Here is a 16,053-nt window from a genome sequence, read left to right as displayed (position 1 = left end):
AAATAACCATTTTCTTGCTTTTTTTTTTTTTTTTTTTTTTTCTTTTTTTTTTTTTTTTTTTTTTTTTTTCCTTTCTTCCTTTAAGTTCTCCATACCTGCTGAATTCTCAGGGATTCCAGTTCCCTCTCTAGTCGTGTCCGGAGACGGTGCTCTAGCTGCTCACGTTTTTCACATGCTGCCTGGAGCTGTACAAGGGCCTGCTGCATCTTCTCCACCTTGTCAACGTACACTTGCTTCTTTTTCAGCTAGAAATCCACGTTGGGTAATTTGCAAGATGAAAGGAAAAAGGGCAAGCAATGGGGTCAATTATGTATCCCCCAAATCCAGCCTTCTGTTTAATCTCTTCTTATATGGAATATTTTGGGGGATGGTTTATCTTATTTTGGTTATTGCAGTAGGCAAATGCTTTAAAATGGGGGATCTCCAGAAAGAAAGGTTTGCTTTGGTATGGAAAGGAAGCCCACTCCCTTTTATGTAGCTGTCTCTTCTCCAAGTGGGAGTAAAAGGGTGGTCAACTGCTGAAGGTACAAGAAGGTCAGAATTATCTTTTTTGAAGTCTTTGGTCCTGGTAATCACCCCATATAGCCCACCACTGCTCTTCTGGAGAGTTTCTGCTTCTCAAAAGTAAGGGTGTCGTGTGATGGTTCAAAAGTCTTTAGCCTTCACATTCCCTAGTACTGCCTGGCTAGTTCTTTAGGTTATTTCTGATTGCTACTTGATGAGCCTGAATTGGAGATCCTGGGCTACAGTCTCTCAAATTTTATTCTGGAACCTTAAAAGATCCAGAAAGCCTAAAACTAGTGAAGCAAAAGTGAAACTAAATGAGTCAAACATTATTATTCCTCTTTGCAAGCCTATAAGCCATATCCAAATACAAATGTAAAAGCAGGTAGGGAATAAGAATATGAGTTCTTTGTAACCTTGAAGCTTATAAGCAAAAGCTTGGCTGTACGCAGATAAAATAATGAGAAAGATCTCAGAGCTCTTAAAGAAGATATGTATACTCTCATTACCCAGAAGACAGGGGAAAATGCAGGCTTCCCACCTTGTTAATAAATAAGCAGATTATGCTTCTCATAATACTTGTACTGTACCCTCAATGCTAATAAATCAACTGAGCTGTTTCCAAAGCAGAAATTCTGCCAAGTGGGGCACATCTGTCATTATCCTTCTGATGGGAGTTGATATTAGGGATACCTTCATTCTTCAGATTAAAATATAAAAATATTCTTGATAACCTGGTCAAAAAGAAACTCAGGAATCCGATTCTGACTTTTCAACAAATTCTCAAGCTCTTAAGTTACCTAGGCAGATAATTGTAACATAAGAAGTTACGTACCCTACCAGCATTGCCCAACAGCCACTTAGCTGGGGCCCAGTTGGCAGAACTAACCTGACTCCCTCATTGCAGAAACCTCACGGTAATGAGTCCAAATCACTACTTGCTAGAACTTCCAGTCAGACAGTATTAGCATGTACTGGTGGGAAAATCCTCCTTGTCTTATAATGCCCCTCTACTCAAATTAGAATGGCTGATGTTTCTTTAAGTGGAAGGAATCCTATTTGTATTTTCCTACCAGGCCTGTAGTATGCCTTGCCTAGGTGACTGGAAAACAAAAATTTTTTGACTTTTGTTGTACTTTCTTGACATTTCCTTTCATTCCAAGCCTCAATCTAGCCTTGTAAACCACTGGAGATGAATTCAAAGCTTAGATGTTTTTATCCATCAGAACTTTTCCTAGAAATAAAACAAACAAAACATCATCATACTCTTTATCTCAATAAGTTTAAACCTTTCTTCCCTGGGATTTGTGACTATTTGTAACAACACTAACTAGAGCAACAAAAACTTTTGCCTCTGCCTTCCTATTTGCCAAGCTTTGAATAATTGGAGAGAAGGAAACATCCTCTATCCTTTACCTTTTGGGTCTTATAATCCTCATGAGCAATTTAAAGCTGAATGCATTTATTTGTGAATTGCTCTGAAAACCCTAAGGGAGCAGAGCAATGTTAATGTAGAGAATGTTAGCTATAATTACTAAGGCTTACAGCAGTTATACTTAAAGGCAATTAAATCTAGATAGCAAGTAGTTCTTGCCTTGGTGGTAAACTACTGCAATGCAAGCTGAGAAAACTGAAAAATAAGCAATCCAGGGCCATGTGGATTTCTTAAGAAAGGAAACCTAAATATCTAAATATCATGGCAAAAGTGCCCCCACAATAGAAGTCACTGAGCCAACTCTCTGGAAGGGAAATGCAATAAAGGTCCAGGGAGTTCTCTGAGTTGGCTGAAGATAGGCATGCAGGTCAGATAAATTCCACAAAGGAGGCCAAAAAATATCTCATTTTGATTTGCCACTGGGATGATTTTCCATGAGGTAGCAGGACCACTGTGCATGGCATAGTTCTCCCACCTTACTTAAAAGGAGAAAATGTGCAACTCACCCATAAGCATCATAATCACCTAGTAAATGCTTACTCTCTAGATAAGTTAGGGTAGAAAAAGACAACTCTTACATGTGATCAGTGCAAGATCCTAGAGATGCAATCAACAAAGGCAACCATCTTCTAAGTTACACTCTCTACATTTTCTTGATCTTATCTACATGTAAAAAGGAACAACGACCTATTCGCTTTATTGACTTCACTACTATCTTGGACATTATGTGCTTCACTTTTACCTTGGTCATGACAAATCATGATGTATCTTTATACAGATCAAATGAGATGATGCATTAAGTGCTTAGTAGAGTGTATGGTACAGAAAGTACTCCGGGTTGTTCTTTTTTAGAGAAAAAGTTAATACCAAGTCATACACATTCCAACCCTCTCAACTTTGAACACTTGCTCCAGACATCCTTGACATGGCTATCATTCTCTCAGTAACTCTAATGATCACATCAGTATCTAATTAAAACAACACAAATATAGCCAATTTCCCACAGAAAGACATATAACACTAGGCCTCAAATATTTTTATGTTGCAAATATCTTTGGATAGCAAGTTGTTCATTGGAAATACAGTAAGAAGCAACTATTGAGTAGCTGCAAGGATACCATATTTCTTTCCAAATGATATGATTTGCAAGGTACCTCTGCTTTAGGAGAAAGAAATATCTTACCTAAGAATAAAGGTACTATTTAACTAAAGACCCTTAGGCAGAAGTAATTGTCTTTCTCTCTATCTCTCTCTCTCTTTCTTTCTCTCTCCTTCCCTCTTTCTCTCTGTGTTTGTGTACGTGTGTATGTGTATGTGACACACACACAGATAATACATATCAGAAATATCTATCTAACAACACAATGAAAGGTAAAGGAACAAGGTGACAATCAGGAGGCTTGCATTCTAGTCCCAGCTCTGCTATTAATAGCAACTTGCTTTCTAGTCTCAGCTACAGAGAACTCATTTGTTTAAAAAAATGAGGGGGGTGTCAGGAGTCAGTGAACCAAAATGGCCAGCAGCAGCCCAAATACAGCCATGTCCCTTGATTTTGTCTATAGCTGCTTTATAGCTACAATGGCAGAGTAGAGCAGTTGGAGTTGCAACTAAAACTGCATGGCCCAGAAACCCCAAAATATTTACTATATGGTCCTTTAAAGAAACAGTTGGCAAACCCCTGGAAGAGGTTTTCAAATGGTGTTGCAGAGTCCTAGTGTTTGATGCAGGTGCTTGAGGGGTCACTATGGTAGGTGGGTTACATCAGATGGCTCCTCTTTTATGAGCTTTACATATTAGGGTTCTGTTTAAAATTTCATTTGAAAAAAATAATGGCCAGAGCTTTATGTGTGTTGTATTCACATTCATTTTTGTTGTCTGTTATCTGCCTATTATATCCAAGGCACTTTTACACCTACCTCCCCTCTCTCCTTTAGACCAGAAATGCTGCTCTGTCTCATCCATATCTCAAACCACTTGATGCTTTTATGTTCACCACCCAGTCTACTGTCACACTCTCTCCTGTTCAGCCTAGATATGGCTCTTAAAAATGCCCTTTTCAATCTAGGCTTCTACTACCTCAAAATTCTACCAGGTCTACTATGCAAATACTCAAACTTCATATTGGTCTGATCATTTCTTCATCCCTTCTCACCAAAATCACTAAACTCTCCAAGAGTTCTTCCTTGAATAATCTTACCTGATCCTGACTGCTGCTTTTCTCTATAGCTTCTCATCCTGTGTCCTCTATTAATAGTCATTTTTCAAAGATTTTATTCATGTATGGATTCAATCATTCATTCAATAGATATTTACTGAATGCTTCTTATGCATCAGGCCCTATTCTACATATGAGAGCAGGAGGGATGTAGTGGGAAACAAGACGAAGTTTTTCCCTCAAATGAAAGGCAGTATCCATAGGCCACTTAAGGGCAGAGCCCTTCTATTTTCCTTGATATCGCTCTTAAGTTCTAGTTCTAGTTTACTGGTCACTATATTCTTGGTGAACAGTTAATATTAAATAACTGTTACATTCAAGAACAAAAATGAGCACAGTATAGCTTATCTAAAACACTGCAAATATACAAACAACAAACACATATCTCATAAATGTATTTACTTTGTTTGGCCCAGTCAAGATAAGAGTTTCATATCATTCCTACTCAGAGATGAGTATTTAAAGAGAAATCATAAAATTGGGAGGAAGAACAGTGAGAAGGCAATCTACTGAAGCATAAGGCAAATACTCTTGAGCTCAATCAATCATGTGATTTTCCATTACACTTCTGTAATATTTTGAACCAGTTCCCAAGAATTTGGCAGATCTCTTAACCCCCTTCTGACTCAGGAAAATCTGATCCCTGCAAATGAATACCACGTGATGGCATCTCTTTCCTCCTTCCAACAACTGTGGGTGTCTTTCAAACTTATTTTTTAAAGGATGGCTATATACAAAATTACTTCTAGAGCCCCATTAGTCTTAGCCATTTGCAAGGAAGTGACTTAATAATTTAGCTAGCTACCCATTTATTCACTGGCGGACAAAGAACAGGGTTAAAATGTTTTAGATTTAAGAGATCTGGTTTTTCTTCTAAATTTATCATTGACTATATCACCTAATCTGTCTGTACCTTAATTTCTTAATCTGTCAAATAAGGATAACACTTGCAAGGTTCTTTGGGGGGATATACTAATATATCTATAAATATTTTTAATGTTTGAAAAATACAAACAAGAAAATACAGATCAGTACACAGAAAGGACAGACTATTAATACTAGCTGGATGACCACCAACATATACACACAGTCCATTGGCTAAAAGACATTAAGGCTAAAAATACAAAACTAAGTCCATTGCCTTCGTTGTCTAATTTTCCTCTTCCCTTCTATTGTCCACAACTCCAAACATTATTATACAAATTTCACAACTGAAGTGTACTTTTATTGCTATTCTCCTTCATACCACTGGTTATACGTTGCTCCATGAGCCTGATTTTAGTTTGATCTGATTTAGTCTTGCCCAGGAGCCACTGGATCCAAGTAAGGGTTCATGTTTAAGCAATTTGGTAACACTACCCTGGTATTAGCAAGCTGCCTCTGTCCATTGCCAGTAGGCTGTGGTCCACTGCAGATATTAAAAGAATTGAAAAGTAAAACAACCACCTCTAAAAACTTGCTACCTCAGGAAGAGAGCTCATGTTGTAAAGAAGACTAAAGAGAAATCCAGAAGGCTTCCAATTTAGGAATTTCGAAAGCCAAAATCACAGGAAAGACTAAAGAATTGAGCTCAAAGAGGTCACTCCATCTCTATTTGGGGGTAGACATAATTTCTTTCTTTTAACACATTGGGTAGAAAAACACCTACTTAAAAGTAAATTCGACCAGACGCGGTGGCTCATACCTGTAATCCCAGCACTTGGGAGGCAGAGGAGAGTAGATCACTTGAAGTCTGGAGTTTGAGACCAGCCTGGCCAACATGGTGAAACCCTGTCTCTACTAAATACAAAACATTAGCCGGGCATGGTGGCACATGATTGTAGTCCCAGTTACCTGGGAGGCTGAAGCAAGAGACTCACTGGAACCCAGGAGGCAGAGGTTGCAGTGAGCCGAGATCACGCCACTGCTCTCCAGCCTGGGCAACAAAGTGAGACTCCATCTCAAAGAAAAAAAAGAAAAGAAAAGAAAAGCAAATACACTGAGATAAATAAGGAGAATGTCATCCTTAGATAAAATGCCCTTCAAATAAATCAGTAATGCACCAGCAGAACACCTTGGAAGATTCCTGGGTGGATATGTATTTTACCTGTATCCTATCAACACTCTAAATGCACACATAATTCATATCCTTGGATCTTCCATCCAAATCTATAATCCATCATAATTACTGGGTAAGATTTACCTTCACCAATAAAATCCTATTGTTGTTTGAAAATTATTTTGAAGTATTAGACATATAAACATCTATGTCTATGACATCTTCCTCTAATATCAGGGAAGGAGGAAATTGGTTATGATAGTTTGTGGATAGGTGTGGTAGCAGAAAATTATGTATCTCAAATAAGTAGAAGGGGATCTAGAAAGAACGGAAAATATTAGCCCTCAAGAACAATGGTGGAAATAAAGTAAAACAGTATGAATTTGGTTTTACAGAATTGAGTAGAATGGCGACAGGACTCTAGAAAATGCACTGGGTAGTCCAATACTAGCTATCAATGTGACATCTAAATCACCACTAGCCACTACGGTTCAGAAAAGGTTAACATTTGGGCCCCTTCTTGTTGAATCTCTATGGCTTTCATTTTAGCCGAAAGCCAAAGAACAAGGCTTACTGGCTCTCTCTGCCAGCCCTCTCACATTCCACACTCTCCCTTCCTGTGCACTCAGCTCAGTAAGCAGCCCACCCGCAGCATCTTCCCTCTTTGATCTTGCCAAGGCCTTTTTCCCACCATCCCTGAAACAATTACCCAAGCCGCTTCCACTCCGGATCATCATAAGACAGCAGCCAGCCAGAAGCCTGGGCTGCCTTGAGCCTTGTGAGAGGATATGCCAGGCATCCGTTGAAACTCTCCAGAGAGGTCAAATTGGTAGGGGGTGGGGAGGCTGTCTTTGAATGGGAGAATACCGTGGTTGCTGTAGGACACAGGGCTCTTTTGACTTGGAGTTTAATGAGCCTTCCCTTCAATAGGACCTACGTGTCCCGAAAGATAAGGGCAAGGATGGAAAGGCACCATTTACCTCGTTCCGCTGCTGCTGCAATAGGAACACAGGGTACATGCTGGTTCAAGGCTTGGATAAGAGTGACTTACCAAGAAAACAGGTCTGATTTACAATTACAGTGCTATCCCCTCCCCAGGAAGATACTTTCCTGGATGTCAGCAGAGCGAGATCCATGAAAGAATGCACTGAACTTGGGGGCAAATGGAAGCTGTGATTGCAGGAGGGAGAACGTTCTTTGTAAACCTGAGGCAACATTTCCATGTGGAGTTTAGAGCACAGTGATTTTAGAGAACCTCAGGCAAGAGACTTTAAGGGATTAGCAAGAAGGAATGAATTTCAGGAAAAGCATCTAAATGAGATCTTTGCAAAGAGAAAGACATAAATAAATGCAAGAGTCCTCTAGCCATTAGTCATAACCTTTCCCTGACCACCTTGATGCAATGAGAAGTAGTTACCTGAGTGATCTTATTCTTAGAAAGCTGAGAAATAGTCTCCTGACAAAAGGTCTAATCTGAGAAAGTGTCCCTAATTTTGATTTGCTAAATAGGCTAGAGAGGTTTTCCGTGGAAGAACTTCTAAGGCCTGAGAATAAAGGAAAGTTCATGATGCCATTTGTAAGCCATCACTAAATTATCTGTTTATATGGAACATAGGCAGGTCATCTAACATATCCATCTGCCTTCAAACACAGCCTTACTTGAGCCATTTCCAACAGACAGAAGGATAACTCTTCCATTCATGAATATCCTTCTTGGTTTAGAAATGTTCAATGATTTTGTCAAGCAATCACAGTGAAGACTCCTTCCCAGATGTGTTCCAGAACTACTTGTTTACCTCAAATACCTCCCTGATGTTCCAAACTGAAATTTCAGCCCCAAAAGAGCAAAACCTAATGAAGATTGAGTCACAGCAGAAAAGCAAAACTATAATTAGCAATTCCTATATTTAAGGATAATATGCAAAAGGAATGTTTTCCTTTGAACAGTATAGAAAAGACACGACAAACAGCTCCCAGGAGCAAATCCAGCTCTGAGAGGCTGCTACAACAAAAAGGGAAATAAGAACCAGTTGATTTTCTCTGAAATGTGGTCTTCCAAGCCTTTATATGTGCTAGAAGTGAGCCGGCTTGAAAGTCTGAAGACATTACATGGCCTCTGAGATTCCGCTGGGTAGAAGGTGGTAAACATGGTCTCCCAGTCAAAGGTTTCACCTCCTTTAACAAGAGCAACTCAGAATTTCCTAATGATTAGACTCCATGTGAAAGCACAAGTTGGATAAGGACTAAAAACTTAACAATAATCGATGAGCTCATTTGAGACAGATGCCATCATTCAATCCCAGCTCAATTTTTAGAACTTCTTTAGAGTGTAAAGCTACATATTTTGGGGAGGGCCCTGGAAAACTACTAAAAATCTCTAGGACTAATGCCCAGAAAAGCCTCAGAAGTTTGAAGCCAGGAATATATTTCAGGCAACCTTTTCAGCAAGGGCTGCACAGTGGGAACTAGAGATGAACATTTTCTCCCAACACATATATTATTTTCATTATTTTAAAACAACCAGTAACCACTGTGCCCTCAGATGTTGCAAAGAAAAATGGTTGCAGACACTCTGTCCCTATTTATCTCCAACTGGCTGAGCACCCTTCCTGAAGGGATAGCAGGACTCTCTGTACACCCTAATCTTGAAGCAATCTGGACAAGTGTCTCATAGTCTGTTGAAAAGAAAGGCCTAACGAGCGAAGCAATTTTTTAAAAACTTAAAAGATGCAGAGGTTACTAAATCTGAACAAGCACCCACATTTTCCTTTTGGGAGGTGAACCAAAGGATGATTCAGACAGGGAGAAAGGCAGCAGGGTTTAGGGAATGAAGAGTCATGAGATACCAGTTTTATTTCTGGCTCTACCCAAGATGGCCACGTGACCACCAGCAAGTCACTTCTTCTCAGCAGGTCTCTTAGTTTGCCCATCTCTAAAAATGTCCAGTCTTATCCCATCCTATAATTTTCTCTGGAATGTCCTCGCAAAAATGTGAGGGAAAGAAACATATGAGGTAAAGCAAAAGGATGCGCTAAGCTCCTTAAATCTAGATAACAGGTAAATACAAGTATTCCTCATTTTCTGTTAAGCAACTTAGCATAGTTCTGATGTAGACAACTGATGAAGCAAGACATTAACCTGATTTTATACTACGGATATTTTAGCAAGTCGGGCTAAGGGATATCATGAATTAGATGGCACTACCTACTGGTAAAGTGTGAATTTACAGGCCAACTCCAACAAGCATTTTAATATCAAAAAAAGAAAGCAGAAGAAATTGGTAAGTTGGGAAATCTCCAGGAACTAGACTTATTCTTACTGAGGGAGAGGAAGCAGGCAACAAATGAAGGCAGGAAAGATACCTCATATATAATAGCCAGAATACTATTTAAATGCTAATAATTTTCTTTTGTTTCAAATCTGTACATTTTTCAACTTGTTATGATGGAGGCTATTTTTTCCCCTAAAACAATTCAAATTTCAGAATAGGAGTCTCTGAGATACAACATTTTCTTTACCAAGTTACACTTTAGCTTCAATTTTTGCTGGAACACACCGATACCCTGAAGGGCAAAACATCTAAGAGTTAGTACTCCAGTGCAATAACAACTGACATCCAGGATGAATTAATGACAAGCCAGAAGCAAATTTCCCTCTATTCCACATGAGTACAGTTTAGTGTTACAATCAAATAGCATCTTTGTCAAGCCTAATCAGATACACATTAATCATATGCTTAATAGTTTGGGGGGCCCTTGCATTTGTCCAGGGAAGGCTTCATCTCTGCACACAAATAACTGACAAGTCCATTCTTCTACAGAACTGTTTTTTAGAAGTAGCCTCTGAGAACCACAGCACAGCTTTTGGCCAGTGCATTTTTTCTGACATAAACTTCAAACTATCCCTGGGTCCCATCCTGCCTCAGACCTCCCAAGATTGCTTCTATTCTAAAGTAACCTGCCAAGTCAGTCCAACAGCAAAAGATATGGCCAGCAAGAATCATTTCTGGCCTGAGAAGGGACTGAGTTCCCACTAAGCTTGGGTAGACATGGACTGTTCAGATTTTAAAATCCTTAGAGTACTTTAAGCTACCTAGAATTGTTTTCTAGTTTTATAAAGTTTTAAAATACCTTTAAGGGTAGAAATTAAAATATACATCTATACATAAACATATCTGTACATCTATATCTATTTATATATCTGTCATAGGCTTAAGGTAGGGCTAGGTATAGAGTAAGAGCTTGGAGTATAAGGGCAGTTAGCTTATTATATGAATAAACAAAAGGAAATTGTTTCTTGACCCTGTTGATTTCCTATTTTGGAGCAAAAGAAAAGAGTTTACCAAGAAGAGAAAAGAAATCAAAGTCCACTCACATCATCACAGTAGTAACTAGGATCATTAGATGGCCCCTCCCTACTAGGGATTATGCAGCTGCCAATTCACCACAATGTGGAGCCCAGTGTCCCTGATTTCCCAGCACTCCCATCCCCAGGCTCATGCTACCTGAGGAAACCATACCTCTTCTTCCAGCTTTACCACCTTGGCCTGGGCATTACTCAGGGCCTGGTCTCGGATTTCAATGTGTCGTCTTTGGTCCTCATTGGTAGAACGGGCAGTGGCCAGCTCTGCTTCCAGCTTCTCCTTCTCACGCTGGCTTTCTTTATCTGTCAGGACATTAAACATTAACACTGCCAGCCTGGAGCTGGCTCAAGGCCTTACCTGAGCAAAACTGACACATCATACCCTTTACTAGACAGTCTACTGTTTTGGTGTACAGCTGAAGAACCAGTATATCTAAGATCTGGATTCTATCACTGGCTCTACCACTAAATTGCTGTAGAAATTCAGAAAAGTCACTTAATAACTTAATGGCTGTTTAGCAGAAGCAATGAGAAAATAGATGTAACATGTCCCAAAAAGTATTAGGCATTACACAAAGAAGAATACACACACAAACACACACACACACGCACGCGCGCATGCGCACACACACGTGCGCACGCGCGCGCACACACACACACACACCCCTACCTCAGAATAAAAGGTAGGCTCATCCCCTCAATTTTATTTCTTCCGAATTGTCTTACACTGGCAAAAGAGCAATTAAGCTCAAAACATTTTCCCCATTGTTTCTTCATGACAGTACATTAAAGGTAGCTAAAAATTACATTTCATAAAATGGATAAAAGCTCAAGCCCACCCTTCACACACTAACATTGCTTTGTAACTGAGATCAAGTCTACTAGACAACATGTCCTCTCCAGGGAAAACCTAACTCAACCCACTTTATCTCAGCATCTGCTTCCTTTGGGAATCCAATGTCTTTTAAAAGATAATACAGTAAAACTGGAAGCCATGCTATGCTTTTATCCTACTCCTTCTCAGGTAGGATGGGATAGGTGTGGAGGGAGCACTGGAAAGAACAGGGCAAACGTAGATGGAAAACATCAGGATCAGCGCACTTAAGGCAGCCATTTCACTTGAAAAAACATCCTCTATTTGCGAATCTCCCTTTCTACCTTTAAGGCTATTAGAGTTTGAAAGTTCAGATTTTTTACAAAAGTAATCCAATATGCTTGTGTGCTTACACACACACATTTATATATGTGTATACATACATATATACAAAACATGTGTATATATGTATACTTGCATATATATAAAAACGTGTGTATATTTATACTTGCATGTATGTGTATATGTGTATACAGATATAATCTATGACCTTAGAATGGAAGAGCTTAGTGGGGTTTTAAAGAGAGCTCAGTTGAGCAGTGCCTATATAATGAGGATTTAATAAATATCTGTGGATGGATATAAGAAAAATAGAGAGAGAAAGCACCAGTATGAGACAGTAGCCAAAACTATAATTTTTAGGAGAATGAAGGAACATGATCACAGGCTAGCATTTGCATAAGTTAATACAGATTTATAAGTAGTCTCTAAACAGATTTTAAACTTTGGTCCATATACGGTTCTTATCTCAATCTGCCCTCTTCTAGTGGCTGGACGTACCTTGTTCCAGTACCCACAGCTAATGAGAATATCAGAATATTACAACTGAATTGATTATCATTGAATTCCAATGAGGTAATTCTCACTCCTCACAAATGATCACTTAAAGATTTCATTGCTTGGTCCTAGTTGTAGATGTCTGATAGTGAATTGGACCCCTTGTGCTTCCAGCAGGGGGAGGGAAAAAGGAACCATTATGAAATATGCCAGAGTATTCTGTTCTTAACAAGGCCTGCCCCCAAGAGAAACTATTTAACCAGAACCCAATCTATGAGTTTGGGGGATTTTGTTTGCTTGTTTGTTTCCGGAGCCTAACTGACCCAGGGGAAAGGAAACCCTCAACTCCAGTCTGCTCTGGCCTTCCACATGAGAGATGGAAATACCCAGTTGAAGCCCTCTCTAGTGATCCTGCATCACCTAAAGGGGTGAAAAAAAAAAAAAAACTGAGATGCACTTGTGACATATGGAGGCACAGGCTCACTAAAAGACTGAGACCTAATCATGGGTCTAGAGCACTTCCCTTTCCCCCAAATTTTACCATCACTCCTGAAAGGCCTCTTTACCACAATGCCTTTTACCCCATACATAAGGTCTGCCATTTCACACTCATACACACAAAAAAACCTAAAAGCCATACTAAAAGGTAAAATATACAGTTTGAAACGTCAAGGCAAGCATCAGAACCAGACTCCGAGATAAAGTAGGGATGCTGGAATTAACAGACTGGGAATTTAAAACAAATATGATTCATATGCTAAGGGCTCTAATGAAAAAAGTAGATGGTATGCAAGATCAGATCAACAGTATAAGCAGAAAGACAGAAATGTTAAGAAAGAATCAACAATGCTAGATAGTAAAACAGAGGTAACAATACCATCTTATTTAACCTCACAATACTTGAAGGATACAATGAGATAGTAGATTGATTTAGGTGAAAGAAATGCTAGAAAGCAAACCAAACACCAAAGGAACTTACTACATAAAGCAGATAATGATCATCATCACCATGATTAATAATGACAATCTATAGCTTCAAAACTTTTCATTGTGATACAACAAATTTTGTACATTAATTTTTAGAATGAAAAGGTTGAGACTCACCTGAGCTTTAAAATTAGCAATTCCATGTTTCTGAATCAAATCATTATAACTACAGGGGACCATGACAAATGTAGTTATGTTCCATGTCTTTCCTCTTCCTCTTAACTAAGGCAGACCTCACACCAGAAACTCAAACAAGTAGTTTTGATTTCTTGAAGGTTAAGAGTCCTTCATCTGGAGACTTAAACCTTAAGTTTCAGGAGAAAAGTCAATAGGGCAGCCTCACCTTCCTTCCCACTCCGACTTTGCATTTGGAAAGAAAGGGACATTTGTTGAATACATATTGCATACCAGGTATTGTACTAACTTAATCCTCAGAACAACCATACAAGGAAGGTACTATTCTCTTCTAAATTTGCATATGAGAAAACAGACCCAGACAGCTTGACTAACTTGCACAAGGTCCCACAGTTGGTAAATAAGTAGTGGAGCCCCTATTTAAGCCCAGACTGGTTCTACTATACCAGGCTGCCTTCTCCTAGGGCTGAGTTGGTTTGGCTTCTCTAGGATTCCTTCCTTCTGCCATAGTTCCAACTATGCAGGGCCCTGTCAATGTCCAAAGCCAAAAGAAATTAGGAGGGACAAGAGTCATGCCCTCTTCCCTGGCTAGTTGGTGAACTTCACTTTTCCCTCCTAGAGCCATTTGACAGTCTTTTGCCCTGGCAATACAGTCTGATCTACTAAGTTACCACATTTTATAAACCTGTAGAAGAGCTCCTAGGACACCTGAAATACCATCTCCATACAGAGAGGAGTATGATCTAGCTGATCCACAGCAAAGAATCTATACGTTTTATTTGTTTCGATCTGAGAGGCTGCCACTCTCTTTCTGCCAGTGAACTAGCTTTGAGAGTCACTGTGACACCACAAAAGCAATTTCACAAAAATTTATACTAGGTACTGATGACACCAGAAAAACTACATTCCTTACTCTAAGATATACTGACAAAGGAACAGGAGGTACAGGGAAAAGAGGAAGAAAAAACCTGTTCTGAAGCCAGAGCACAACAGAACAACCCAGGAAGGGAGGGCAGTATTGTAAGTGAAGATCAAACGAACTTGTAAAAGCTGGTTAGAAGCTGCATGGAATGAGTTGAAAGGGTCATTTGGAGATCTAGCAAAGATGGAAGAAACTGACAAATCCCTACTGAGCACAACTACAGCCAGAGCTACATTGAGGGAGGCTGGCGGTAGAGGAAACCAACCATGGGCATTTGCAGAAATGAGAGCAGTTCATCTGTTTCCCGTCTCCCCTCCCCCCCCCCACAACTAATTCTCCCTGTGGACTCAATCCACTATGAAGTTTTTATTGCTGGTTTTATGAAGGCAACTGGAAAGAATTAAGCATTGTCTAGCTGGGTGGGGTCCATTAGAGGCTGATAAAAAAGAGGATTAATTCATTGTCATGGTCCTAGGAGTATTTCCAGGCAAAGAAAACACTATTATGAGGAAGACACAGCTCTGCACTCCCCCACATCCTCCAACTCTGTAGCCAGAGTCACTGGTTCAGGCCATAGGAGTAGCTCCCCTTGTAATCTGCGCTCTGTAACAATAAATACTAGATGCTTAACAAAGGGAGCCCCAGGTACAGATGAAGTATTCCAAACATTAATCATCAATCCTGCATGTTAATGCCATCTCTATCAGAGCCAACACGTGGAATCTTCTAAGAAAATCCCTTCAACACAAAGGGACCTCATGTTCAGTAAAGCTCTTTATTCAGCTAGCAATGACACTAGCAGTGGTTTCAAGGGGTTTCTCTAGTTTAATGCTGAAGGAGCAATGTGATGTGACGAGATGTTGTGGCAAGCAGCCTTCTTGGCTTAGGAGGAAAAGAACAGAATCTTCCAACTTCATGCCTGAATAGGAAAAACAGTCCTTAGGTGATACTCACTCTGCACTGGCTGTTCTAAAAGGCTAAAGAAAACAGTGTAATCTTTCATGCACCTTGTTCCCAACTGCACATTAATACCTGTTTCTGAAGCTTGCACTTACTTTTTGCAAAGAGCTGTGAAATGGTTTTTCTGGTGTCCTCTGACCCCTCATATTCCTTCTCTGCAAGCTGCTTGTTGGCAGTCTCTAGACGCTCTGTGGAATTTGGAGAAAATCAACAGGGTCTCAAATATAAACTTTCATGCACATACTACTGGCCCTCTAAATACTGACCTTTGGTAAAACAAGCCTGTATCTCCTTGTTAAACAGGAATAGGTAACTAACACAGGTTTGCAAATGTGAATCCCAAAATACTAGACCATGGCAGGGGAGGAGGAGGTAAGTATTTAATGCTTTCATTCCTCACTGCCAAAACCTAAGTTAAGTGCAGAATTCTAAATTCCAATGAAATTATCCAACCCCAAATATATAATGATATCTTTCATTAACCAGGAAAAAAAACAGCATCACATTTATTAAAGTCTTTAAACTCATGTAATGTCAAAGCTAGAAAGGGACAACTGGCAGCATGTAGTTGGGCCCCCGATTTTAAAGATAAAATAACCAAAATTCTAAGACAGACAGCAACATCCTTGGGTGGGCACGGTGGCTCATGCCTGCAATCCCAGCACTTTGGGAAGTCGAGGCGGGTGGATCACCTGGTCAGGAGTCCAAGACCAGCCTGACCAATGTGACAAAACTCTGTCTCTAAAAATACAAAAATTAGCCAGGCATGGTGGTGCACGCCTGTAATCCCAGCCAGCTACTCGGGATGCTAAGGCAGGAGAATCGCTTGAACCAGGGAGGTGGA

The 16,053-nt window shown here is 39.8% G+C and overlaps 1 protein-coding gene across 1 annotated transcript in view; it reads right to left on the bottom strand.

Moving 5' to 3' along the window:
* Nucleotides 1-16,053, bottom strand: part of AMOT (angiomotin) — a 67,622-nt gene that overhangs the window by 17,261 nt on the left and 34,308 nt on the right. The window contains exons 7-9 of the mRNA XM_037729084.1: nt 15,305-15,397; nt 10,712-10,857; nt 96-245 (exon numbers count right to left, since the gene is read on the bottom strand). Of these exons, the coding sequence (XP_037585012.1) occupies nt 96-245; nt 10,712-10,857; nt 15,305-15,397 (389 nt within the window). The remainder of the gene's footprint in view (nt 1-95; nt 246-10,711; nt 10,858-15,304; nt 15,398-16,053) is intronic.

The sequence above is a fragment of the Cebus imitator genome, unplaced genomic scaffold (assembly GCF_001604975.1).
Source record: "Cebus imitator isolate Cc_AM_T3 unplaced genomic scaffold, Cebus_imitator-1.0 Scaffold292, whole genome shotgun sequence".
In the NCBI taxonomy this organism is placed as follows: domain Eukaryota; kingdom Metazoa; phylum Chordata; class Mammalia; order Primates; family Cebidae; genus Cebus; species Cebus imitator.
Note: the sequence above shows the minus strand (reverse complement) of the source record. Positions and strands in the feature narration are given on the sequence as shown.